Below are 27,130 nucleotides of genomic sequence, written 5' to 3'. Positions count from 1 at the left end.
TTACCCCAATGGAATCAAGTTCAAAGCAGTAATTTTATTTTTTGAAGTTGTGATAAAGCTGTAAATAATTGAGTCAAGCCAGTTCAGCCATGAAACTGCAGTTCTTTTACTTGGTTGGGAATTGTCTGACGTGTCTTGCTTGATGTTCAGAGACCTTACTTTTATTTAAAAGAAAAAAGTAGTGGTGGGCCATAGGCTGCCCTGAGTGCTGCTGTGTTTGGGAGCGAGGAAGGATTTCTAGGAAGCTGGAAGAGTATTAGTACTGGCCCATGTTTAAGAGTAAATGGGACGTTGGCCAACCTGTTGCGGGTCTAGGGAATTAATGGAATGCCTATAACAGGACTTTTAAATGTAAAGGTAGAGGAAATGCTAACAAGAAACATCCAAAACATGACTATAAATTAGAAAACATAACAGGGCAGGTATGTGCCTAGCAGGCACCTGCAGAGATTGCTTCTTAGCTCTTTGGTAACAAAAATATTGAAGTGCTAACCTGAACCAAAAGAGTGATTGATTTTAAAATCTGAAGATGATTCAGTTTCTGGTGGGAGTTCTTAGGAGTGAAAAGCATCACTGACATGAAGCAGTACCTGGGTGATGAGGAAGGCGGGTGCAAAATGTGTGTTAAATGGACGGGTAGGAGGAGCACACAACATAGCTGAGAGTCCTGGGGTCAGCAATAATGCCGGGAAGCGGCAGGTGCAGGGCTGCGCAGCTCAGTTTAACCACATCAAGGATTATCGGGTAGGATGAGGGAAATTGCTCTTTGTATGGGAACTGATCTGGGCGTGAAGACTTCTGGTGGTAAACTGGACACAACTCCAGTTGCCGATGGGACTTGCTGCCCTCCTCGTCATCCTGGTCTGCTTTTCTCATTTGCTGCCTCCTTTCTCCTGCTTTGTCTTACCGGTCTCTTCCCGTGCCCAGGGGGGTCGCAGCTTGGTTTCCAGCGTACCTGGTGCAACCTGGCGCCTGCTGTGGATGCGCTGGGGATGGTGCAGGCTCTTTGTCCAGCTTCTCTGGGAAGGCTGCAGACGGCCTTCAGTTGAGGACATCGGTTTTTCCATTCGTTGTAAGCAGGCTGCTGTCAGCGTGCCTCTCTGTAACAGCACGTGGTTAGGGGTGCTCTGTGGTCCGATTTTTCACTTTCTCAGTATATCCAGTTAGTTCTTAATGAGTCAGAAATGAGGTAAAGAAGGGGTTTCGCGGGCTTGAGCACCGGGAGGTGAGAACTCCTGACCTCTCTACCATGGGGTTCTCTGTGCTGTAAAATAAGGCTGGCGCTTCTGGCAGGTGGTTGGTCCTTATTCAGCTGATGATTTGTCTTGGTAGCTTCTCTAGTTTTATTTTTTAAGGAGAAGACCTCACCAAGGAAAACTCGTGTACGCTAATTGCCAAAGACCCTAAATTCAGCCATGCTATTGCTACAGCAGGGCTGTACAAGAGAAGCGTGAGCTCTCCTGTCCGAAAGCCTGAGCTGAGATCTGTTCCTGATGCTGACAACGCTTTCTCTTTTCTCTGTAGGTTCAGTACTGTGGCTTGCTGTTTCGCCATGAGGGCTGGCCCCTGTGCATTCATGAGAAGATTGTAGTCCAGCTGGCTTCCATTGACTGGCGAATCTTGAAGCCTGGTGACTTCTACCTGCAGGTGGTTCCCTATCTGAAAAAGTCTCCACGGATTGTATTGAAATGTTTGGCGAAGGACAAGCATAATGTAGAAGAAGTTGTGATTCCAGAAGTCTCCTATACCTCTATTTTCACTCTGGAATGGTTGAGTACTATCAATGGAGAGCGGATGGGTATAGCACTGGAAAATTGTTTACTAACCACTGACGATAAGATATTTCGTGTTCCCTGGGATAATGTGGTTAATCCTGAATTTATAAACAAACCGAAAGTAATTGAAAATAATATCATCACTCCAGAAATAGCAGAGGAACCTTCAGCTTTGTGCCTCCCTATGGACCATGCTGAGTGCAGCTCACCAGACCTAGAATCTCAGTATCTACAGGAACCAAGTCCAAACAGAGACAACCTGGTTAGCAGCCCAGCTCCACGGTCAAGTGAAACTCTTGTTAATGGTGTGTGTACAAATCCTGTGCCTGAAGAGGACTTGAAAAGCGACATTGAAGGGGAGTACGTTGAGCTTGCAGAAGTTTCACTGCCCTGCTTTGGGCCGCAGACAGGCTCTTTAACCCAGTCAGTGTCTTTAAGTTACCTGACTCAGCCCAGGACACGAGTGAATGCATCTAAAGGCAAGCACAGGTTTATTGTCATTCAAGACAGCACCTACTCCAAGAACTTAATTCAGCCAGCACTTATGCAAAAGGAGCGCTGTCAGATGGACACTCTGAGGACTTCTACAGAAGTTCTCGAAAATGTAATTCCTTTGGAAAGCGACAGGATGATGGCCCACGAGGAACTGTCTCCAGAAGGTCAGCTGGTGTCAGGTGGTCCTGGAAGCATGGGGAACAGCTCTCCTGCGGCTTCATCTCCTGCCTGCGGTGCAGGAGATTCCTCCCCTGGAGAGCAGGAGGCCTGCAGTGAACACTCGATCGATTGGCGATACGCACTGTGCAGCTACAGTGACGTGTGTGCTGGAGATGGTGCCAGCTCTAAAGCACAGATGACTGGTACTACTGGAAATATGCAAGTGGAAGGCGATGGTTCTAGCAGAAATCCTGGTGTTGATGTATTGGAGCACAGCCCAGAGACAAATCTAGATGCTGCTGCTGAACAGGGGATTCAGAAGGGACTTGGAGAAGCACTGGCAGAGTGTCAAAGTGAGGTGACACAGATGGATCCCTCTTCTGTGTCTGTCCCGGGGCCTTTGGGACCACACTGCGCGCTGAAGGAAGATCCTGGTGTTTCTTGCCAGAGTGTTGGTGAAAGCATTGCACCGGTCCAGGCCGCTGCGTCGCCTGTTGTGCCTGAGAGTTCAGATGTAGGTGTGGAGAGAGGCTCTCCTTCAGGGAACATGACAGATGGAGCAGCAGTCCGTGCTTGCTGCGGTGATCAGGAAGAGAACGTGAGTTCTCCGTTAAATCCTCCGGAACAGATGAACCAAGGAGAAGTAGATGAAGTAGAGCTGGGAAGAAGAGAAGGCCCCGAGGAAGTCAAAGAGACTGAACAAACGCTGGCTGTAGATGAGAATCAGACCTGCCATAGCTACTGCTCTGTCAGAGCTCCTGCGGGTGGACTCCTGTCAGATGGTAAAGAGCAAGAGGTCTCTGCTTGTCAGCATAAGAAAGGTGAAGAAGCCGTGCTACTCCCAGCTGCTCTGTCAGCAGAGAGTGAGGAGATGGCAGGGCAGTTAGATACCAGTGATCCTTCGATGGGTCTTGACGCACAAGCAGAAGGCTCAAGTCAATTCAAAATCCTCACGTCCGGAGAGAGGCATGAGGAACGACAAAGACGGGCAGAAAACCAAGGCCATGGAAGTGAAGCGAGCTCTGTGCTGAACCCAGAGTGCGTTGCAGCACAGGACTTGCAGGGAGGGGAGGAGAACCAGGGAAGTTTTTGTGATGGGGAAAAGTCAAAGACTGGAGCCTTAAAAACACTGGAATCCATTAAGGAGGAGCTGGAGGTTGGACCGTCGTCCTCGGGGCCCGCTGAGGGGAACCCGGAGCCCACCGCACTGCACTCCCACCAAGAGGCAGTTTCTGGAGCACCATCTCCTAAAGGTACAGCAGCTGGGTGTTTGTGTGGTTACCTGGTTGAGAACAGGTAGAAAGCAAAGTCCTCTGGAGCTACTGCTGAAAAATACTGACTGCTGGGAGGCTTAGGGGTGGTAGCACAAACTGCAGGAAAGCTGTCATTTTTCATGGCTCGAACTTAGCTTTGCCTTCAGAGCTGGGTTTAACGTAGTATTTTGTTCAACAATTGTCTGCATATTTGCGTTTTTTGCAGAAGAGTTCTGGCGTAAGAGATTTTTAATTTCAGTTAATCTGATTGCTGGCAACCTCCACCCGTTACATTCATCACGTGCAAGTTACGGATGCGCTCCATAGGTGTGCGTGAGAACAGACTCGCCAACTGCCCGGGTCCGTCCTGGTTGAGCACTGCCTGTATGAAGGCAGCTGTGGCGAAAGGAAGGAGCAGGGGATGGCCCAGTGAAGTACTAGCTACAGGACATGACATGAGATCAAAACATTTACACGCTGGCAGCTGGTGCAAGAGGCGAACTGCAGAGCTGAGGGATTCCCCACCATCTCCTTCCCTCTCTCCTTTCCCCTCCAGCATGCTTCTACCACCTTGGTTATCTTTCAAGTAGGAGCTGTTTAACTTGAGTGGGAGAGCTAATATTAATTTTTCAGGTGGGAACACAAAGGCACAGAGAAATTCAGGTCAAACGGTAGGTTTAAGCAAGTATCGCTCAGACTTCTCGATGCCTGGGTTTCCGTGCTGGAGCTGTGGCCATACAGAAGACATTAAACTGTCGGTCTGGGTCTCTGCCTCTTGCACCGGGCTGCAGGCAGCGCGCAGCCTCTCCGACACGCTGCTGGCTTTGCCTGGCTCTGCCGAGTCTGGAAGCTGTAGCTAGCTCGATATGCAGATCGCATCGAGAAGCGCGCGCGCGGCGGGGGGCGGGTGAAACATGCCATTCCAGTTCAGCAGCTCTCATCGCCGGGACCCCTGGCTAGGAAAATTACCCGGCGTGAAATATCAGAGCGAGGACGCTCGAAAGGGTTGGAGATGTGCAGCTGCACATCGCTAGGGCATGTCCGACCCTGCGGAGGGACGGGCTGCGAGCTGCTGTTCTCGGGACGTGTGGCCAGCCTCTGCTCGCAGCGTGGGGATAGCAGTCTGCCTCGCCACTGCGGCACCCCCTCTTGGGCTGCACAATTATTAGCTTGTCCGGTGTCCACAAGTCCCCTTTTATCTGAGGGCTTACTGGGACCTCCTAACGGAGGAGCTAAAGCCTCCGTTGGTTAATAGGAAGCTTTACTTTACACCTACGCCAAGTATGTTAATTCTGCAATTAGGCAGGCCCGCTGTTGCCGAGCACTTCTGATACTTCTGCGGTGACGAGGGTTGCTGCTCTGTGGGGTGGAGGGGTCAGCTCAAAAGTTTCTGTTCATGAAGAGTGCGTCTGTCTGAGCATCCAAAACCGTGAGCAGCTATAAGAGGTGTCACACTGCCCACCCGCAGCTCCTGGGGGATGTGTGCCAGTAAATGAGCGTGCTGCGGGATCCGGCCCCCTTGAATTAAGCGTTCTGCGCCACCCCACAGCAGGTATGGGACGATGGCACTTCTGACCGAGCCGAAGCTGGCTTGCACTTCGTGCTTGCACAGGACTGGGCCTCAGAAAACCTTGGCGGTGTGGAGGGCAGGCTGTATGCTTCCCCTGTGACTCCAGTGGCTGCTTGTTCTGCGTTCCCATCTCTTCTGCCTAAAATTAGCCAAGTCCAGCTGGTGGATGAGATAATAAGTGTGATGTTCTCGCTGCTCCGTAGGACAAGTCTTGGCTGCTGCTGTGGATTTCAGCAGTGCCGGACCCCTCCTGGGCATGTGTGGAGCTTGTTTTTAGTGAAAGACAATTTAAATGTTTCTGGGGATTTGGCTGAAATAAGTGATGTGCTTGTGGCCTGATTCTGATGATGTCAAGCTGTGGCACTGCCATGAAAAAGACTTATCTGAATCTGTACAACAGAAGAAAAAACCTAAATGATTAGAAACTCCCCAAACAACTGTGTAAGGCATAGGGCAGCTGAAGTATCCGTTAGCACTGGGAGTATTTCTTCTTACAGTCCCAGCTACGGTATTTAAGTTTAATCTATTCAATTACACTAGATTACTTTGAGATCCAAACAAGTTATTCATCTCCCTTTATCTAGCCCCTTTAAACCCTCAGAGACATCACAATAAGATAATTTGGAGATAAAATTACAAAGTGAAGCAAACGTCCCGGGCTTGGTCCTACAAAAGCACTTTCCTCTCACAGCCGCTCAGTCTGTGGGCGCGTTGAGTCCTCGGTAACCGGCTCGTGTCGGGGTCCTTTTGCTGCTGTGACTGCAGACTGTGCTTATCTCACCCCAACTATAAATAACAACCAGGCCCGTTCCTAAGTGTCACTGGCCCCGTTCAGACCCCAGCTCACACCTCGGTGGCAGTGGGCAGCCGCACGGTTTGTTCTCTGGGGGGTCTTTGTCAGCTCGCGCGTTAAAGCAGACGCTGGCGATTATATCAGAAAACACTTTCAGAACTGGGGCATCCGAGTTTGCTGCGTCTGCAGATTTCTCCTGATCCCTCAACTCTCTCCCCTTCCTCCCACTCCTGTTCACAACCTGAGCTTATTTTCTGCACAAATGTGGCCTGGCTTAGAAAGCTTTTGAGGCAAATGTGACCCATTTTGAGTTGGTGGCTTAAACTTTGCGCTGGTTCCATTTACAGAATATCTGACTGCTGGTTTTCCCTAAGGACTGACTTTAAACGAAAGTGAATTTTAAACCTTTCCGGCTCAGGAAAAGAAATCCTATATTTAGGGGTGGAAAATAACTTGATATTCAAGAAATTGGCTGAAAAGCCACGCTGGGGCATACTCAGCAGCACCTGCTGGGGTGTTTCAGTCCCGCTCCATGTTCCTACGTGGTGGTAGCATAGATGATATGGGCGCCGGGGAAGTTTGCAGGAAAAATGCTAATGTCTCTTTGAAATGCACACAAGCAAATCATCCTCTACCGCTTCCTTAACCTCAGGGAAAGGTGGAACCTGCAAACACGGCAAATTCAGATGTCCCAGTTCTCAGTTTGCTTTTTGATGTAATCCTCCGCATTCTACAATTTCCGCTTGAGCAAGTGCCTCTGCCCCGGATCGCAAGGAGCGCGCGGTGAGCTTGGGCCTGCTCCGGGACAGGTGGGGTCTGCAGCTCCCCCTGCGCCCCAGGGGCCGTGTCTGGTGGGCTGAACGAAAGCCCTCTGGGTTTGGGGAGCTGCTGCTTGCTTCCGAGAAGAGCTCTAAGGCAGGGCTGCCCCGTGCAGTTGTGTCTTTCTCTTGCCCGGTGTGGTTCCTTCAACGCAGCCATGCTCCCTTTCTTGTCTTCAGGTGTCACCCTTCGGTTCTCTTTGCAGGCTTTCTGCATTTAATGCAAATTCCTTGGCTACAAATGGACTGTGAGCTTGCTGCCGGGCCGTACAGCTCCCTGAGATGTTCTCCCCCAGAGTCAGCCGGCCCTTAACACGAAACATTTGGGGCGTGATTTGCTTGCCTTGGTGCTACCCCAGCCACGGCGGATCTGCCCCCCTCTGAAACACCACCAAAGGAAGATCTGGAAGCGTTGTCCAAAGCAAGCGAGCTCTCGCATTACAGGAAAACTGAGGCTGAGGTGGTGTCAGGAGCAGAACTGAGCCCTGATGTGTCCCGGAGCGGCGCAGAGGCCTGGAGCCATCAGCCCAGCTTACGTGGCCAAACGCAGCAGGCGCCAGGCTGGGTCCCAGGGGTGCTCCCTGAGAGGGCCATTACCGGGGCTCTGCAGCGAGCCCTCGTGGCTCTGGGGCACAGCCCTGGAGCCCCTCCTGGCTTCCCCCCACGCTGGGTATTTTTGCACAGCGAGCCACGCTGCTTGGGGCGCTTCTCTTACCCACTTTAGCAATTTTGGAAGCAGTTTGGGCTGAGCCTCAACCTGTAAATCTCCTCTGCTGCTAAAACGTGTATTGAAAGCCACTTCAAGGACTGCTTTGTTCCTCGTCCTGCTCTTTAATGAAGTATTGGAATCTGTTGGTAAATAAACTGAGTCAAGTGTCAGCATTGTTGATGCAGCAGGAAGGTAGGACGGTTTAAGTCAATTGTACATAGCAATTAAAACGTGTGACTTCATAGCAAGCACATAAATACGCCACTCTTATTTCCATAAAGAAAGGTTCGTTTTTGTTGGGAGATATGGAAGTGTCATGATTTGCAGTGAAATGTAGCATTTTTTCTGCAGTATAGCTCTCTGCCAAAGGGTAGGATAGCCTGGCTGTGGACCTCGGATCCCAAAGACATGTTGCTGGCTTTTAATTCTTAGAATGCCGGGAAATGGGGAATAATACTTCTTCCGTAGTAGGTAGACGACGACTTCTCTCCATCTGCCTTTCCATGAAAATTGAAACCCAAAATGAGGGGAAAGCTGGCATTACTTTGTGCGTAGTAATTAAGATTAACTTTGGAATCAGGTGAATGTGATAAGTTGTTTTCAGAGCTGAAGTGTCAGGGATAGGAAGCATTTTCTCCAGTCCCCGAACCGAGCTCATGGGGCTAGTTGTTTCCTTCTTCAGGGCTTAAAATAGGTTTTTGCCTTTCACATTATCTGTTAATTAAAAAACCCTGGGAGAGCCGAACGAGGTCTCTTTGCTGGCTAATTCCCAGCTGATTTGTCAGCCTTGAGTTGGCTTTGCCTTTTCAAGAAGTAATCTGCAAGTGGTGTCGGGGGAGTCGCTCTGCTCTGATGGAGCAGCTCTCCCTGGCAGAAGCTGGCTTATCGCTTCGGTGTGCTCGAGCTGCTGGAGCCCAGCCAGGGGCTCGCACTGCTCCAGACTTCGGGGCTGCCAGCAGACACGTACTGCTCGGTACGGTACCTCTAGAAGCAGGTTTGAGTACAAGAATCTTGATCTGAAGTGAGTTTTTATAACGTGCAAACTTGATGATAAACTGCTCCTTTTTTTTTTTTTTTTTTTTTGCTGGAATCGCTGTAGCGTTCGTGTTACAACTGGTTTTGGAGCAGGCGTGCTGCTGGCACGAGGACTGGAGGAGCTGCGGGGTGCTGGGGCTGGGGGCACGTCCCTCCCTCCCTCCCCAGTCGGGGATTTACCTGGGCCCTTTTGGGTGGAGCTGTGCTTTAGCTTCTGCCTGCTGCTTGTCTTCCAGGGATGGTGTTGGAAGGGGCCGAGACGGTAAAAGAAGCGACTGGGACGGCCGTGTCGAAGCCAGCGGGTAAGGTCTGCGCCCCGGAGGACACCTCAACGGCTGCTGTTCCCCCCAAATCCCCGGCTTCTGGGGCTGCCTGGGGTGGCCGGCCTGCACCTTCCATAGTCAAGGATGTGAACCCAGAGGTGCTGAGGAGCGGAGTTGCCTGCCTGCCAGGTGAGTAGCCGAGCCACAGTGCGTCTGGGCAGTGGGGCTGTGGCAGGGCAGAGGAGCCGTGCCGTGTTTTCAGGGCTGCAGTCCCGGTGCCAGTCCCGCTCCTTTCACCCCGAGCCTCTCCAGAAGCAACGCGTTCAGAATTCTCTAAAGTTTCTGAATGGGAAGGGCAGGAAGTAGAACTTCCCTCCCATGAAAGTCACGTTAACTTGCTCCAAAGAGTCTTAAAATGTGAACAAAGCATGCGTGAGTCAGAAATGCCGGATCTGTGGGCTCATACCACTAGCTCAAAACGAGGAGAGTGAGGATGCAGCTAATGACGGGCTGGTGGGCCTGACATCAGACCCGGTCAAAACAATAGGAACTTGATTCACTCGGTAGATAATTAAAGGATGAGAGTGTCGAAGATGCTATTTGACAGTGCTCTTGTAAAACCAGTTTTATTCTTGGTAATTAGAAGTTTGGTTGATTAAACGTAGCTGCCAAGGTAGAATAGATTTCTACAATACATTTGATTTCATGACGCATAGCGTTGAAAGCAATATCCCGATGCAGTGTGGATGAGCAACATGTGGGATGAACGATAGCGTAGCTAAATAGCAGATGACAAAACTAGCTATCAAGGGAGGACTTCCCAGAATTGTTCTGCTGAGATCAGTGGTAGGTCAAACATTATTCACTGTTTGTATCTGATATGGCAGCAGATATCAAATTGCTGCGGATAAAACTTCTTCTGGATGGGACAAATATTGGCAGAGCAGTAAACAGAGCCAAGGCTGTTGGACAGAGCAGCCAGGATCGCTTGGAGCGCAGGGCCCAAACAAGAAGTCTTTGTGTTTAACTAAACATTAATTTAAACAGAGGAAGTGAGATCTACCTCTCCAGTGAGAAACAACCGTTTGGCAGCATCTGCTTCAGCACCCCCGGGGGTTTGCTTCCCTCTTGTCCAGCGTGGTTCAGGGAGAGAGCTGCATTCGGGCAGCTCGGGAGGCACTTGTGACTTGAAAATTGCCCCAAGAGTGGAGAAGAGGCTAGGCAGAGCTGTGCGGCATGGGGACGCTGGGAAGGAGAGCAGAAAGGCAGCACAGTGGTGCTCCCCCTTGCTGCTGGGGCTGCAAGACCAATTTTGACCCCAGACGTTTAAAGGGGAGGGAAGGACTAGTCCGGTTAAGAGTGGTTCTGCTTCTGCCTGCTTGGTGATGCCTCCCAAATAGTTCAGGGTGTTCTGTTGTCCAGAGGTGGCACAGCAGAGGGAGACAGCACTTTATTGCAGCTGAAAGGGAAGCCCCGTGGTGGGAGGCTGGAAGGTTCCTTAATCTCATAAGGGGATTGAGGATCAGGTTAAAAAAAAAAAAACACCTTTGTGTCAGAAGGAGAAAAGGGAAATAGGACTTCTCCAGTCTTCTGGGCAATGGTGAGATGAGAAACCAGGCGTAGGGCTTGCAGTACCTGCAAGCACATAACTTAGCATGGTAGGTAAGTAGGTCTGCTATTCAGGTTGGACACTTCTGTGGTGCGTGTGCCAGCCAAAAAATTGGGGGGTTCATAGCGGAACCCATGGCTGTTGCCGGAGAAGAAGCCTGCCTGCGTGATGTGCTGCTCCACCGTTGTGCTGCATGGGAGGAGTCTGTGACAAACGTTAAGTCAGATGCCTTCAGATGCGGGGTGAAGGGATGCGCATTTGAAGTGCGTGGAAGAAATGAGGTTTGGGCTTGATGCCGACTCCGAGGGAGCTTTGGTCTAAGAGAGGAGTGACGTTCTCTCTGGAAGCTGTACGTGCCGGCTCTCCCTGAGGACTGCCCACTGAAATCCAAAAGGAGACGCCCGAGGGAACGCGTGCATCACTCAGTTAAATGCTACGTGTTAGACATCGGTAATGATACGATAATTACATTAGAAAGGACAGATTTTACGACAAGCAGAGAATAAGGAGTAATTAATAGACTAGGAGGTGATGGAATTAGTAAGAAATTTTCCTTTCAGGAGTGTTTCATTCTGGTATTCTGCTCTTGAATCATCTGGTTATGTCACTGTCAGAGACCTAGCCCTGGTGGCTGTTGCTTTTTTGACCTAGTCAGGTAACTTCCTAGGCTCCTGTGTGCTAATTAGAGGTTTAATCGAGTTCTGGCGATGCCCAGCCTCCCTGAGGGACACAAGAGCATGCTTCAGTGCAAGGAGGTTTTTACTGAGACTGGTTATCCCGCCATTATGCCTGTAACTGACTGCTTTGCTTTTTTAATTTGCTGATGAACCCCTTAGCTCAGGAAGCAAGGTGTAAGCTTTTGCTCATTCCTCTCCAGTTCTGATAACGCAGCATTTCAGGAGTGGCACAACTGCTCCCGAACCACACAGACATCGGAGCTTTTCGCCCTGCTGTCAGCAGGAGAAAGCCGGAGCCGCGGCGCTGAGCCCCGGGAGGCAGACAGCCCGGCTTTCAGCAGTGCCCATGTGTGCCTGTGGCCCTCGCTCAAGTCACGTCCTAGAAGCAGGCTGGGATCACACCAGGGCAGTGTTCGGTGCTTGGGGCTGTCCACCTGCACCCGCTGGACCTCTCAGCTCACACCTCCCGCGGACGGGGAGAGAGGTGGTCCGGGGCTGTCACCTCCCGGGGCAGGGAGCTCAGAAGAGGGAGAGAGGCTTTGCTTTCCCGAGGCCTCTGTTTTTGTCTTGTGCTTGGGAATTTTTCCCCTATCTCATTCCATTTGTATGACAGGAAATGCCTTCTGTTTTTGTGAATTACTTTTCACACAATAGAGGTGTGGTCCCTGCCGTTCTCCAGATCACTTACCTTCCTGGTGGGGCGCCAGCTCAGGGCGCTCTCGCCTGACCGCGCTCGCTCCGCGGGCCTGGCCGCTTCTCGATGGGCAGAGGCAGCTCTGGGCCTCCGAAGTGGCATGTCCACCTGCTCCTTTCCTCTCCTTAGCATCTGCAGAGGGGCTCAGACATAATTCCAGTCCTCCTCTTCATAGTTCTGTCATAGCTGAAGCCCAAAGCCCCAGTGTCACTTAGTTCGGGGAGCTCCTGGGGCAGGCTCAGTTCCTGTGGTGAGCTGTGTCTTGGGGCTTTTGGGAAGCGGGGCTCAGAGAGCATCTGTGGCTGGCTGAAGCGGAGGGGTTTTTCTTCCTCTGCGTGTCACGGCTCAGCTGTGCTGCCCGAAATGTGCCTCAGCCGTTCCCTAGGCGCTGAGCCAGCCCTGGAACTGAGGAGATCCTGGCACCAGCTCTGCCCCTGCCGGAGCTGCAGGCAGGTGAGTGTGCGCTGCTGGGCATCCACCCCACGGCCCCCAGGGAGGAGCTCAAGGCTCCTGCTGCAGGGCCTTGCGCTCAGGCAGCCCTGTCTGGCTGTGAGCCTGGCTCAGCCTGCGGTGGGTGTGCTCGGTCTGTGGGGGCAGTGTGCGTGGTTCCGCAAACCCCTCGAGTTCTCTCATCTGGCTGCGCCTGGGTCTGGGCCACGCTTCGGCCCTCTTTCATCCCCGTCTGCCTTTTGGCAGGATGGAAATGGGAGGTGGGCGGAGTACGCGGCCGTGATGGACGGTCTGGGGTCCTGTGTGATACTGGAGCACAAGTGGGCGTGAGGTTGTTTATCTTGAGCTTGAGATTCTTGCTCTTCTCCAAAGGTTGTGTTATCATTCGCCAGCTTCCACCAAATTTGGTGAGGAATGTGAGGTTGGGTAGAAGAGAGCAGTCCAAATGTAATGCTGCCCTGAGAGAAGGACAAGCAAAGCTCAGCTAATTCACCCTCGGGCAGCATTTGGATACTTCACAAGTGTGTTTACAGCCCACCACGATGTGCAGCATAGACTGTATCTAGTTCTGTGCAGCATTCCCAGGAAGGTGATGAGGGTGGCAGCAGGGGAATGAGGCGTTCACACCTGGAACCAGGCTCTGTTAGTTTGCCATCCTTACATGACTTTATTTTCCTTCCCTTTACAGGTACCAGAGATAAATCGGGACGTGCAGTGGCGATAATAACGACGAGGAACACGGTCTGGTTAAACCCCCACTGCAACACCACTGAGCTTGTACGCCTCCTCCTGTACTTGCACAGCATCCCAAGGTTCGTGGCACTCGGGGGCTGACGGGGGCAGCTGCTGCCACGTCCGCTTGTCTTGTGGGGCGTGGGAGCTGAGGCAGGGAATGGAACGGGTTCCTGTTGCCCCAGGAAGCTGGTCCAGGCAGTCCCGAAATTGTACAGGTGGGGATCTGCTGGGTGAACTGGCTTGCGTACAGCAAGCATCTTGGCTGTTGTTTGTGTGCGTGTGGATGGAGTTAGGTGTGTACTGAATGTTTTTGTGCATTGCCACGGATCCAACCCATTCTTGCTATTCTTTGTTAGCTCAGGAAATGGGATTTGGGAGCTGCGATGGGGCAGTCATGCAGCAGCTCCGTGATGCAGCGTTGTGACATAGTATTTGAGGGCCAGGCCCCCAAGCTGAGAGGGAGGGAGGATCTGCAAGGGTTGTGGAAGTCTCGTTGACTTCCGCTGTTGACTAACGTTACCTCTTTTTCTCTGTCCTTGCAGACCCGAGTGTCAGGCTTTGGGTCTGACTGTTCTTGTGGATGCTCGTCGCTGCTCACCGGTTCCTGCGCTCTTCAAGGCATTCAGCATCTTGCAGGTGAGCCTTGAGCTCGGACAAAGGAACACGACTTGGCTAGCTGTCCCGGTCGGATGTTGTATCTCCGTCTGCCGTGTGTCTCCATCTGCCACCTGGCTTTGGGAGATGGAGTTAGGCACCCAGCCCTGTCTTAGGAGGATGACCTGGGCTTGCCAGGCTGCAGACGAAGCAAAAAAAATCAAGGAAGTCAGAGTTAGAGAACACCCCTCCAGTGTTGCTGCCATCTCTGTGCTGAGAACTGTTCCCAAGTCAAAATGCTCTCATGAATTGTGCTTGGAGGTGCTGGCCACTGCACTGAGGGGCTGCGTGAAATACGCAGGGATTGTTGCTGCCACAGGGGAGGGAGGAGGAGCAGCCCCTGCCTGCTGCAGAGGGAGGGGGAGGGCACTGCTTGTCAGACCAGGTGGAAGAGCACATGCAGCTGTTGATGTGGCTGCTGGTGAGTGATGGGAATCGGACGTGCTGTAACTTTAGACTGCTCCAGGTCAAAGGCTTTCTATCAATCACTTGGAAAACAAGTGGGTTGTGTTGCCCCTGCTCCCAGATCACTTCTGTCTGCTGTTATTAGAAAGCCAGAGGAGATGCTGGGTTGTAGCTATGACTAATCTTGTTTAAGCAGGTGTTCCTTTTAAATCAGAGCTCAGGTCTCTCAGGGCTCAAGCTCTGCAAACTGGAACAGGGCAATGTTTTAATGAGGCTGGTGTCTCTGGTTTATGTGCTTCGGTGCCACATCTGAGGGTTGGGGCTGAGTCAGAGCTCTGTCCTCCTGCTTCCTGGGCTGGGTGGAGCTGGGAGCTGTATCAGTGTGCTTGTTCTCTGGGGGAAGGAGTTATCTGGTGCCCTGCTCAGTCCTGCAGAGGTACCAGGCATGCATCTTCTCTTTTATGCTGTGTCCACGTGGCAGTGGGCTTGCTCAGGCTTCCGAGTGTGTCCATGTAGGTTGCAAGGTTGAGTTTTAGGGGGGTGAATTGGAAATCGGCAACGTGTTGAAACACAGTGTGCTTTTGGACCACTGCTGGGTCCTCAGTCTCAGAGAGAGTGGCAGGAATAGCACGCTCCTCACCCTAAGCTTCCTCTCCTCTGAAACGGGGAGGGAGGAAAAGCTTTTTTTGCACTACTTGTGTAATATCCTGCCGTGATGTCAGGTTGGCTCTGAGCACGGGGTAGAGCAACAGTTAGTTAGCAGGGATTAATGTGCTGCAAGACAGGTTGCTAGAGCTGGAGGTGTGCTGCAGGTAACAGTGACTGACAGAGGCTGATGACTCTGCTTGTGGCTTGCTGGTCCTTACCCTGCCTCTCTGGCAGACTCTGTAAACAAGACCTGTTCGGCTGGCTCATCATCTGGTTGTGGCACCGGGGTAATCCCCTGGCTCCGCTGAGCCGTTTGGGGATCCTTAGCATTTACTTCTGGTTTGCCCCTGTGTTCCCACGACAGGGCTCTCATCTGCTCTGAAATAAGGACGGAGAAGCTTAGAAAACTGACTATAACTACAACCAGGCAGCTAAACTTTCTAGAGAGCAGCAAGGTTTGCTGGGCAGTGGATGCTGGATCGCAGTCAATGTGCTGTGCTTGTAGGGTCACGGAACAGATGTCTCCTTGGGGTCCTTTCTGAAACCCCTGATACACCTCTGATCTCTGGCAGACTGTCTCTGGAGAGCTCATTTCTCTGCTCTCTACTTCAACAGGATTTTATCTACCTGGCTTTTGTGAAGCCTACTGTGAAAATGTGGGTGGAATCTGTTCGGTGTTGGGATCCAGTGCTGCTTGTTCGGTTCTGAAGGGATGTTTTCCTCTTGACTCAGCAGTGAGGAGCACTTCACAGTGGATGAGCACCGATCAGATGACCTAATGCAAAGTCCCTTCCTGCTGCAGCTCTCGGGTCTGTTAACCCTACAGAGCCTCCCTGGGGAGGGAAGACTTTGATCCCAGAGGTTTCTGGGTCAGTGTCTGTCAGGCTGAGGAAATAGCTCTTCCATTTTCCATCTTTCTGGAATGAATGTGCAAATAGAATTTTTAAGTGCTAATAGGCAACTTCTGGTGCCTGCAGGTAGCTTTCCTACAGCGCCGGGAGAGCCACCTCGTAAGCTGGTGAAAGCTCCTCACCCTCTTTGCCTTCAGTTGTCTTCTGCAAGACTTTTCTTCCCCATCCTCTTTCGAATATGGGCGGATGGGCACTGCTGGCAGTCTTTCTGTCCCGGAGAGCACTGGGACCAGAGGCAGAATCAAGTGGTGCAGCTAACTTGAGAAGAATTAGGAGATGCTCTGTACGGAGGAGGAGAAGGGAAGCGCGCAGCGCGTACGTGCTGCAAGAACAGATCATGCTTGTTCCTGTGGGAAGCTGCATAATGATGCTTTGGAGCAGGATTTGTGCGGAGGTAAATGCTGCCGTGATGTTTGGTCGCAGCTCTCCACCAGCTGGCTCCGTGCAGTGGGGGCCTGCAGGGGAACTTTGCGGGGCAGCAGTAGGGCTGATCCCTCGGTCAGTGAGCAGGCAGGGCACTGACAGCAGTGTGTGTGCGTGTGCTGGGCTTCACTGAACAGATACTTGTGGGATTTTCCTCTGCCTGAGCTCTCAGAAGCACGACACTTCCGAGCACCATGCATCAGTGTGAAAGCTTAACCCTGCTGCGCCTGTGTGCTGGACCCGGAGGGGAGAAGTCTGTCTGTGAAGCCAGGGATACAGTAGCAGTTCAAAGCAGGAAATTTCTGTGTGATCCTTGCTCTCAAGGGATGCGTTTCTAAGCCCTGTTACTTCAGCAGTATGGAGGACCTTGGTCTGATGTTAAAGACCAGGAAGCTCCCGTTGCTCCGTTAGGAGTGCTCTCTCGGAGATTGTGTGGCGCTTGGGGGCTGCCAGGGCTTCAAAGTGTGCTGATGCTGTTAGGCTTGGCCTTGGGCTTCCACCGGCGTCAGGAAGCTAGAAGGGGGTTTGGAGCTTTTCTTGAGGAAGATGCAAGAAAGTACGTAATTCTTTCATTTAAAAAATAATAAAAGGACCAGCGTTTACCCTGCTGATTTCTGAGCTGCTCTTGATGCCGCTCTGTTTTTTTGATGTCCCCATTGTGGCTGTGCTGGGAGGTGTGGAGTTCGTGGGAAATGTGGGGCTCGGTATCTTTGCTTCCACACAGCTGGTCTTGTTAGCAGAGGAGGCAAGAGACTGGGCGAAAACCCAGGGGAAAGCTGCTGCAGGTAGCATCCTGCTGCTTCCGGCTCTGCCTGCGTCCCGGGGAGCTTCTGTGAACCGTTCTAGTCCACTTGGGTGGATCCCTCAGGGCTGGATGAGTCTGGCTTTTCTTCAGCTGTTTAAAGAACAAATATGGTGAAAAATACCTCATTTTTCTGGAAGTATTTCTTTCTCTTGGATTGGAAAGCCCTGAGCTTCTCCCCTGACAGCTTAACTTGTGAATGGTTTTTCAGTTGCTATTTTCAGCAGCAACAAACAAGCAAATGAGTGTTTGGCTGCAGTAACCCCGTGTTACACCATCGCTACCTTTATCCTCTCTCAGATTGCACATCTCATGACTGTTGGAGTAAAAGAGGGATTGTGAAATAATAAATTTCTTTAATTTTTAGAGTCATGACCTGTCTTGGCACTGTGGCTAGTTCTCATCCTGCAGTACTTTTTAGCAGACAAATTTAGAGCTGCATCCTACTGTACTTTTAGGCAAATTCAGTGCTGCTCACACAGCTGTGATGTCTCCCCATGCTCTCTTCAGATGAGCTTTAGTATTTACCTAATTCAGCCTAATTATGCAATACATTCTTTTTGGCCTTTTGATCAGTGTTCAAATAACAGTGAAAGTGTGAATGAAAGGGATTTGAGACGGCTGAGAAACCTCTGACTGTTTTGGGAGGTGTTTCAAGCTGGGACTTTTTTTCCTGCCTGTTCAAAAGGATCCTCTTTCAGCACTACAGAGAAACGTCTTTTCCTTTGCTCTGCAACCTCTGCCGCTGCCCGCACTTGCAGGATTGGGTTGTGCTGGCGTTGTTTCTTAATTGCCATGCTGGGCCCAGCGTCAGGTTGGGCAGCTCAGGCTCTGCGGGGCGGTAGGCACCTGCCTCTGCACTGGAGCATTTACTTAAGCAGGGCTCCCTTCTTGCCATGGGCTCCTGCGTGCAGGTTCCCTACAGCTCGAGCGATACCAGGACGGATTTGTCGCTGGACAGGTTCTGAGATCTTTGCAGAGGCAAAAGACATCTCTGAGACATTTAGATGGGGTGGCTCTTAGTTAACCAAACGGAATGACGGCTTCTTGCTATCCGGCTCCAGGCATCGTGTGTTTAGTGGGCCCTGTCGCCATGGTCTGAATGTTTCTGCTACGTTTCCCCGTTCCTGCTGTTGCTCTCTGCCTGTTTCTCACTTCCCTGTAGAGTGCTTCTATAATTGGAGAGCTGATCCTGGATCGCAGAGTTTGAACTACAGCTGCCAGACGTCCCTTGGGATGTCCAAATAGGAATTTCTGTTGGTTTAACACTAGCAACAGGATGCGAGTCCTTGATTGTGAGTTGGCAGTAAGTAAAGACGAGATGACATTTTTTGGCACTGCGTGGAAAAAAGCTTCCTTTCGGTTAGGAGAAATGACCAGGAAAATTATCAAGAAAAAACTTGGACATTGAACATAATTCCTTTTAGTTATTTTTTTCCTCCCCCGACATGTCCCGGTGTATAAGGCAGCTTTTTTGTAGTGTAGCCAAGACCTGACCTCTTTCATTGCCTCCTTAAATACTGCATGGCTAGTTGATCTGAAGCAAACTAGGACATAGCCCTGGTGCTCTGCAGAATGGCCTCCCCTGTTCCTGGTGACTGCCTTCCAGGCTTCCTAAACACCTTGGAAGGATAAATTGCAATCTCTTGTACAAAACGGGTACGGTACGTTCTCCTTAGCATCCTGGATGGATAGGTGATGGTTTTGCACTCTGTTCTCTTTTAGGACATGGATCCTCATTGTATTCACGGAGTACTGCTTCTGGTTGAAAGAGATCTGACTTTTCGGGTGGAGAAGCCGGCAGCAGGACAGGTAATGGAACTGTTTGTCCAGGGCTTGCTGGGGAGCCGTTGATTTCCTGTTTAACTCCACGCAGCGAGTTCTCTGTCCGCTAATACATGTTTATTCTCACATGAAATCTCTGTAGTTGTTCTCTGTATTTTATGGTTGTGGTCTATTACGGGTGTGGTATTTATAGGGTTGTAAAGTTTATGCGAGCTGAACATATCTCTGTCATGCTGTGTTTATTGTTGAGTCCATCACCGACATGTGTGCCGTAATTATGTCAGGCTGCTGGGGCCCTTGAGACGCAGGGGGTTTGCTGGGGGCACAGAGAGCTGCACGGAGGAGTCCTGCACCACTAACAGTAACGGAGGTGCTTTTCATGCTCTTCTGTTAACAAGGGAGAAAATAGTTGGTCAGGAGGAGATCCCATTCTGCTAAATCCCGGGCTCCATCCTGTGAAGGTACTTGCTGCTTCGCAGGCTTTTGCATGTCTCACGTTCCCTCTCCTCGTTGCCACTGCTGTCAGCAGCTGAGAGACTTCTGCAGGAGGGGGAAGAGGAGAAGTGTACGTGTGTCAGGGTCCCTTTGCAGCTGAAAGATCTGGGAAGACGAACAGAAGGTGCTAACGGAGGGGGGAAGATGATCTCAGCATCACCAGACACCCCCACTAGAAGTAAACGGGCCTTGGTGTTCCACAGCTGTACACGAAACGCAGGCTTTCAGCCTCTCCCACTGTCTGTGGTGAGCGAGCAGAGCATCAGGCTGCATCTTAGTCATCTCCCCCTGCACCAAGCCTGTTGTGAGCTGCTGGACTGGACTGAAATTCTGTGCCTGCCACAAAATCCTGTAGGTTTCAGAGTAGGCCAGGCCCTCCCTGTGGATGAAAACATTGGGAATAGCGTCGTGTTCGCTGTGTGTGTGGTGTGCTGCCCTGAAAGGCTAACAAACAGTAAACACTCTTAGTCCCTTTCCTCATTTCCCCCATGTGAAAGAATTTGAAGCGCACAAGTGGTGTGCAGGTGTGTGCATGCAGGCAGAGCTCCAGAAGACGTTATTTAAAAGCGCTGAACAACTCCAAAGTGTGTAGGAGGAAACGGCAAAGACTGATAAAGTCACACGGGAGGAATTGGAAGCATCCTCGCTATTTCATAAGGAGGTGAAAACTTCACAGAGTATGTGTGGGGTTAAATGTCTGCACCTGAGATCCTGGTGTCTGGGCTGGCTTCCACATACCTTCAGGAGCACTTGTCTGTTTCTCTAGCATGCTCTGGTGAGGTACTACAGGCTCACGGAAGGCAAGTTATCAGCGTCAAAATCTAGGAAAGACTTGGAGCAAATAGCTGCTGTGGTGCCTGGAGAATTGAGGGTAGGGCAGAGTCTGCTCTCCGAGAGGGAGATCTCGGAGGTTTTCCAGGAAGCGAGATGGGGAAGCTGGGGGCTGGATTTAACCTCTCAGGCTCTCCAAACAAATGCAAATTGCAACCCAGTGTGCGAGCATGTGAGGGAGTTGCTCTGCTTATACTTGGAGGTATTGGCTCTAGAGAAGGCTGGCTGCTGCCAGACTTCCATCACAGATGTTCTGCTTGGTAAAACAACGTGTTGTGGCCTGCGTTCCCTCAGGGTTCGCCCACAAAACTGCACAGCAAACTGCTCTAAGATTGAATTGATTTTTTTTCCTTCATATTCCAGATACACACAGTGTGCCTTGTTTCTATGCAAGATAAATAAAGGAAAAAGAAACGCCGTCTCTCGTTAACCTTCCCCTCCTCCTTGCCAGTACTCACTGCCCTTTTCTCTAATGCCAATGTGTTTTTATTTCTTCTATTCCCATGCAGTTTGAGATTCTCACCTCCATGAAATCCCTCCATAAGCACATAGACAGCTCACAGCTGCCGCTAGAACTGGATGGGACCTTCCCTTATTGCCACCGGGACTGGTTAAGCTTCCGCATGGTAAGTAGGGCGTCGTGTTCCCCGGTGTCTGAGAGAAGGAATGGCAAGGTAACGGGGCTGAAGCAAGAGAGAGGAGCCTGTCAACAACCAGGCCTACAAGCATTAAAAGACAGTGCTTCCTCTAACAGCTGTGTATGCAGATGACAGTTTCTGTTATCAAAAGGATACTACTATTGTCTCCCTAAAATGGATGCGCTCTGTGGCTTATTAGCATAACTGGAGGACCTATACTTTAGTTTTTTAACTCATCTGCTTGAACTGGATTAATTCAGGTTTGACCATATTTTGAAGGGAAAGAAGAAACAGAATCCTGCTTTGTTGTTTGTGGCACTTTACTTATACTTTGAGGCTTAAGGGCAGACGCTTCTTGTGCTAATCTCAGGAGATGTCAGTACCCAATCATCAAGAACTAAAAAATATAAAAAATGGTTAGATCTTGTTGGGTTTCGGGCAGGTTTTCCAGACAACACTGAGCTACTTAGTGAAAACTACTGTCCTGGTGGGAGTCAGACTTGGAAGTTCCCGATAATCATTTCAGATACTTAAAGGAACATCTCTTTCCTCCTTCGTTCACTTGTTTACCAAAGTTGTCGTCAAATTTGAACTGTTTAGAAAACATCTAAACTGAAAAGACGGAGAAGATTCAGCCTTGGGGTGCATTTTATTCCTCTTTGAGAGCTGGCCGTGTAAGGCTAGGAAACCAGCTTCCCTATGCAGGGTCCGGTCAGCGAGTCTTAGGAGCGGGATAGCAGTAGGAGGCAGTACCAGCAATCTGTTCCTTCTCCTTGTTTTGCTGCTGTGAGTATGCCTCGGTACTACGATCCTGTTTGACCTCTGTGGAAATGTTTGAGGCGACCCAGGTTAAGCCTCAGGGACAGAGGGGCTGAAACTGCAGCGCCCAGACGCAGTTTGTGAGGGAGGAAGCCCCAGCAAAGGGTGCTGCAGCCACCAACGCTGCGCGCACTGATGATATTTGGCAGGATTGCCGACGTTGCTGGCCATGCAGCAGGGGATGTGCAGACTGCCAGAAGTCTGCAAAAGTAGCATCTGTGGCGCCAGTACCCAGCCCCGCGTACACCCTTGCTGTGGAGGGCGCGTAAGTCCTGTGGCTCGTGTGCTTGTTGAATCTTTACAAGCTGTACTGAGACATGATTTGGCACGCTGAGATGAGACGGGATTAAATCTCTGTGAATCTGCGCACAAACTGGCTGTCTTCATGTTGCGTTTGATTTGCTCACCCCGGTGGATGACAGAACCGTCACCTCTGCTTCCAAACGATTCAGTGCTCGCCTGGCTCCGAGCTCGCTGCGCAGGGGGCTGCATGGTGCAGCACTCGAAGCAGGTTACGGTATCACTGATATAACACCGTTGTGTTGCTGGTGGCAAGCTTCGGCAGCTAGGCTTAGCACGTGCCAAATGTTAACTTATCTTCTCCAACTTGTTTCAGAACCCATTTTTTAAAAAAACTCACATCTAAAAAGCACTGAACCCATGCTGATGCAGCAGAAACACAGAAGCCTAATTTTGGTGCCTAGGCTTGAATTTGAGGTTTGTTTGGCAGCAAGGAAGCTTTGCAGTAGGACATGGATTCGGTTTTTGGACAGCGTTGAGAAAAGCTGGAGAGCTGAGGTGCTCAGTCTGTGCAAAAGGATAATTCTAGAAGGCAGGAGCATGATACAAGACTACCTCTTATTTCCGTGTCTTACATTTTACTGTGCAAAATGTTACCAAAGGGAGTTAGTGTAGGAATTGGTCTGTTTGGGTTGCCTGTTTGTGTAATGCACTGCATGTGATAATGACCCATATGCTCAGCCCCTTTTTGATCTGCAGCTGTGTGGCAAACAGATTTATTTCCTGCCTCAGCGATCTCACCTGCATCCTGCCTGCTAATCCGTCCCCTCTGGGGCTGTTCCAGCACTCCAAAGAGGGAGTTAAATTCAGTAAAGATTCAAACCGCAGCTTTTTCTTTTATTTTTTTTTTCTTATTATTTTGAATAGCTCTTTCTCCCTTCCCTGATTAAAGTGGCTAGAGGGTGGCATTTGAGAGTCTTTATCAGTGACTGTTTAGAAAAGTAGTCTCCTCCCCTGTGTGTGAAATTGTTGTTGGTTGTTGGTGGTTTTCTCCCTCAGAGAGAAGGGACTTCAGATTTGCTACTAGTTTAAGGTGCTTTGATTGTGGAAGCTTTCCAGTTTCCTAACCTTTAATTTACACTACTTTTAATATGAAGAGGAATGATTTAAAGTATAGAAATTGTAGTCGTTCTAAGTTTTGCTCCTCCAAAATGCACTCATAGTGATTCATCTTAGTGGAAAGTTACAAGAAATGCTAATCATAGAAGAATGTGGGACATAATTGTACTGATTTTCTTTTCTCTAAAAGCATGGCCCAGACATGCCGTGGTGAGTTTGTAAGGTCTGTACAGAGGACTTGGTACAGAGTGATGCATCTGAAGCCTGTGATGGCTCCTGGGCTTCTTTTTGCTGATGATACAGCTTCACCAATGGTATAATTGAACCCTTGGGTTAATGCGTTTGATCCTGTCTTGATTCCTGTCCTTTTAACCTTCTGCAAGCTGAAAAGATGGCATTCTCATCAGCTGTGAGACAATGATCTCTGCCTTGGTCCTTTCCTCTTGTAGAAACTGGAACACTTGCTACAAGGATGCCAAGGGGCTTGTGCCTTCCTCCAGGGAGCCATTCACAAAGTGGAATCTGGAAAACTACCAGAAAGAGCTGAGGTAAGCATGTAGAACATACACTGCTGCGTGTAGAAGCTGGTCCTTTGATCCCTTGGTGTCAGCCCAAGAGATCTCCTCTTGAGTCGTGCTTGTTGCTGCTGGATTGCTTGCTGCGTAGGGAGACAGATGTAGTGGAATAATGTTTCTAGCTGTGAGAGCAAGGGGTGTTTGTGTCGTGAGGGTTTCCTTCCCTATCCAAAGAGCACTGATCTGCATGAGGTCAGTGCTCACGAGGGATTGTAGGTATAAAATTAGTTTAGGAAGGGCACTGGACTCCTAGGAAGGTGTCTCCTTTCCTCCCCCACTTCTGCTGGTCTCTCTTGAAGAACCATTGCAGCAGGGGAGCTAATTTCAGTGCAGCAGAAAAACGCTGCGCAGCCCACACCTTTCTGAGTCTGCTTTACCAGAGAGTGGAGGGGAGAGAAGGATCAGAAAAGGGGAAGAGAAATCTGGTGCGTTTGCCAGCAAACTTCAGTGATTCAGTTAACTGTGTCAGTGAGGGGCAAGGCAAGATTATTTACATTGGCAGGGTGGATGTGAAGCGTTCTGTGCAGCTCTGTAGCTGGTACTGGCTTGGTGGCTCTAGTACTGAGCAGCCACCTCGGGTTAGCTCGAATGGCCTGGCTAAAGTTAAGAGGCCCCACAGTTTTTCACGAGGCCAAGGCTGTGCTGCAGCTCTGGCTTTGCTGCCTCTAGAAGAGAAATTTGGAAGGGGGCAAGAGGAAGGTGCAGAGACCAAGCCAGTGTTGTTGCAAACATTTTGGGAAGCCTCTCTGGACCCTCCTGGATACATGGGCACATCTACCAACCCTTCGGGTGCATCTTGTCCCGCAGCTTGTGCCGGGCAGGTCCGGCTGTAAGAAGAGCAGGAGTTAGCTGTGAGTGGAACATGAGGCTGAAAATAATGATTCTGTGCCCAGCGAATGGAGCATGTTAGGAGTTGGGTTTCAATTTTAGCCTGGTGGGCAAAGTATTGAGGGCATAAGAACCACCGTTTATCACTTTGGACTTGGCAGGCTTGAAAGAAACAGCCGTGGGAACCAACCTCCCTCTATCCTAGGGTGGGACAAGGTGAGATGTGGTTTGGGTTGGGTTGTGCACTGTTGTTTTTTTCTTGCCTGTTCCCTCATTGCCCATACGTTGCCGTGACCGCTCATCTCACTCTTGCAATCCCTGCAGGAGGCAGCTGTGCTGCTGAGGAATTACAGGCAGTTGATGAAGAACGTTCTGGAAGACGCACGGCTGGTCCGGCTGCAGCTGGAGGGCGGAGCACTCCTGGCCAGGCTGAGGAAGGAGGAATCTTGTGTCACCCTCACCCATGACTACAGGTGAGCCCCAGCAGGGTGGGAGAAGAGGAGCTGGAGGTGAGCAGAGAGCAGGCAGGGGCAGTCTGTGCACGACCCATCCTTGGCGCAGGCCAGCGTGGTTTCTTGTGTAGCGAGGACTTTTGTTGGAAACAGCAAAAGCGAAGAGCGTAACGAATTGTACGCTTATCCTGGCTGCTCTTTCCCCAGTCCAAAAATTCATCCCTTCCTGACTGGGTGGGTTCATTTAGACGGTCATTTAAGTTCCTTTTCCAAGCCAAACCAGACTCAGCTCCTATAGTGAGGAGAGGGCTGGATGCTTTGTGCACCCCTAAAGCACAAAGTCTTACTTGATGATGCCGGTGATCAGCATTCGGGTCCAAGGCGTTATCACGGTGCGATTTGCCAAGGCACTCCTTGTGTAAGGGGATTTCCAAGGACCTTGACTGCGAGGAATGCTTTCTGGCTATAGCAAACGCTGATCTCTTCACACATTGGTGCGGTTTGCACAGCAAATATTCTCTGCCCGTTTGCAGAATTGGTATGAGAAGCGGGGGAATGAGAGAGGCCAGCTGTTTGAAATCCCCGGGGCATTGCACAACTCCTGTTTGTACTGCTAAAACACCTGAAGCCTATCAGTGTGTGAAGGCCTCTGTGCTATGTGCTGTGCAAACAGCAAGGCAGCCCTTGCACCCAGGAGCTTCCAGCCCCAGCATGAGATAAGTGCTGGTGTGTGTGGGTACGGCGGGGGCACAGCGGATGGCAGGGCAGCGAGGGACGGCCCCGTGCATCTGCAGCCTTGCCCTCATTAAACTCTCTGTTGCCATCACAAACCGAGAGGTTTAAAGGAGGGAACGGAGCGAAGATAAGAAAACAGCTTGCGGGGTGTCTCACCCGAGTGCAGGGAAAAGAAGGTTTCTCTCTGAAAATCCAACGAGTGGATGATGGTGCAAGTTGCTGCCTGTCGCTGGGAGGCAGGGGTCGGCATTTCGGGGCTGAGTGTGAGGGGAGCCTGGGGACCGGCGGTGTAACCGTTTCGTTTCCCTGCTTGCTGTGACTCCCGCCAGCAGCTCTGGCAGGCCGTGAGGACACTTCTTTTGCTGAAATGCTTAAGTGCTCTTGATGCAATTTTGAGCAGGATTAGGACAATGCAGCCTTTTTATTCCGACATGGTGTGAGAAGCACACATAATGCAGGTTGTTGTGGTTTGTGTGTGCCTTTTTTCTCTCCCTTTAAAGCTGCTGTGTGTTGATTAAAATTAGAGTCTTCAGAGAATGGGGAGAACATGCTTGCTTTTTATGTTTTGTTTTGTTTTTAAGCTAAACCTGTGTTCTTGTGCAGGGAAATGATCAACTTTGAAACCTGATCTGACAGAGCCCCTAAGGGTAATTTACTGCTTTGATTACCTTAGCGAGGGCAGGGGTGGGACACACACACACAGTGCTTTGATTGCACAGTGTTTGAGCACATGCCGAGGCTGTGTAGCGTGTTCTCTGTTTAATTCAGGTCATATTCATTGCCTACCAGTATGAATGGAGCGTGTATGCTGCAGGTCAGATATACGGGGCTCTGTCCAGCCTGAGGAGCTTAAACGAATGCAGATGGAAAATGTTAGTCTTATTTTAGGCTGCGGAACAGTTGCAGAACCTAAATTCCATGCGGTGTTTTAAATAAGGAAATGCCTGCTTGTTGTGTAAGTCAGATGCTCAGGGCAGGGGGCTAAAGATGTTCGCTCTTCACTGCTCCGGGATCCTTGACAACGAGGAGAAAAGCTCCATGGCTTGGCCAGAGAACTCTGCATAAGGCGCTGTTACTTTGAGATCCTCCACAGATTGCACTTGCTCCTTTAGCTCCTCCTGTCCAAATCGCTGTGCGGATGTTAGAGGTTCTGGGCTCTGTTAGCCCTGTAAAGGCTCCTAGGGAGGCTGCCTTAATGAATAGGATCAAAGCAGGGTTGTAACAGAACACAGCAGTTGGCCTGCTAAGCTAGCGTGCAGTGGCTGTTGGTGGATGTGGGTCCTCTATGAGACTTTGGGTGGTGGTCTATGAAAATGGAACAGAACCAGTTGTGGCTGTGCGCTCAGCAGGACCTATTGTATCGCTTTTCTGAACTTGTGAGTTGTAAAATTTTGATCAATGCTGAAGTCTTTAATCCTCCTCCCCCCTCCCAGTACTTGAAATATAAGTATTTACACAAGTGAATTGGTTTTATCCTTCTGAGCCTCCTTAAGGCTTTCGTTAATCACGTCACTTTTTTTCAGTTTTTTCTTTTCCCGTGGGTTGCAAAAACCTGATAAAGCAAAGAGTCACAACGGCCCAGACTTCTTAGTCTGAAGTTGTGAGGCCAGCTCTGAACAGGTAACTGTCAAAATATGCAAGAATTGCATGTAAGTAGAGGCAAATTTTTTAAGAGCAGGAGTTTTCTGCAGTCTTAGCTTCAGTTAGTTAAAATATGCCAACCAGAAGTACAGGG

The 27,130-nt window shown here is 50.4% G+C and overlaps 1 protein-coding gene across 8 annotated transcripts in view; it reads left to right on the top strand.

The window, feature by feature from the left end:
- The window catches only part of PLEKHG4 (pleckstrin homology and RhoGEF domain containing G4), a 94,152-nt gene that overhangs the window by 25,940 nt on the left and 41,082 nt on the right, over window positions 1–27,130 (top strand). For all 8 annotated transcript variants that reach the window (XR_005823836.1, XM_040571662.1, XM_040571657.1 and 5 more), the window contains 8 exons: window positions 1,525–3,682; window positions 8,844–9,059; window positions 12,989–13,112; window positions 13,578–13,671; window positions 18,604–18,690; window positions 20,499–20,615; window positions 23,255–23,353; window positions 24,533–24,681. Coding sequence is in view for 7 of the 8 variants with exons in the window: in XM_040571662.1 (XP_040427596.1) it covers window positions 1,525–3,682; window positions 8,844–9,059; window positions 12,989–13,112; window positions 13,578–13,671; window positions 18,604–18,690; window positions 20,499–20,615; window positions 23,255–23,353; window positions 24,533–24,681 (3,044 nt within the window). In the remaining variant the exon portion in view is untranslated. The remainder of the gene's footprint in view (window positions 1–1,524; window positions 3,683–8,843; window positions 9,060–12,988; window positions 13,113–13,577; window positions 13,672–18,603; window positions 18,691–20,498; window positions 20,616–23,254; window positions 23,354–24,532; window positions 24,682–27,130) is intronic.

Source organism: Cygnus olor, chromosome 12 (genome assembly GCF_009769625.2).
Source record: "Cygnus olor isolate bCygOlo1 chromosome 12, bCygOlo1.pri.v2, whole genome shotgun sequence".
In the NCBI taxonomy this organism is placed as follows: Eukaryota; Metazoa; Chordata; class Aves; order Anseriformes; family Anatidae; genus Cygnus; species Cygnus olor.
This window is presented reverse-complemented; position numbering and strand designations above follow the sequence as displayed.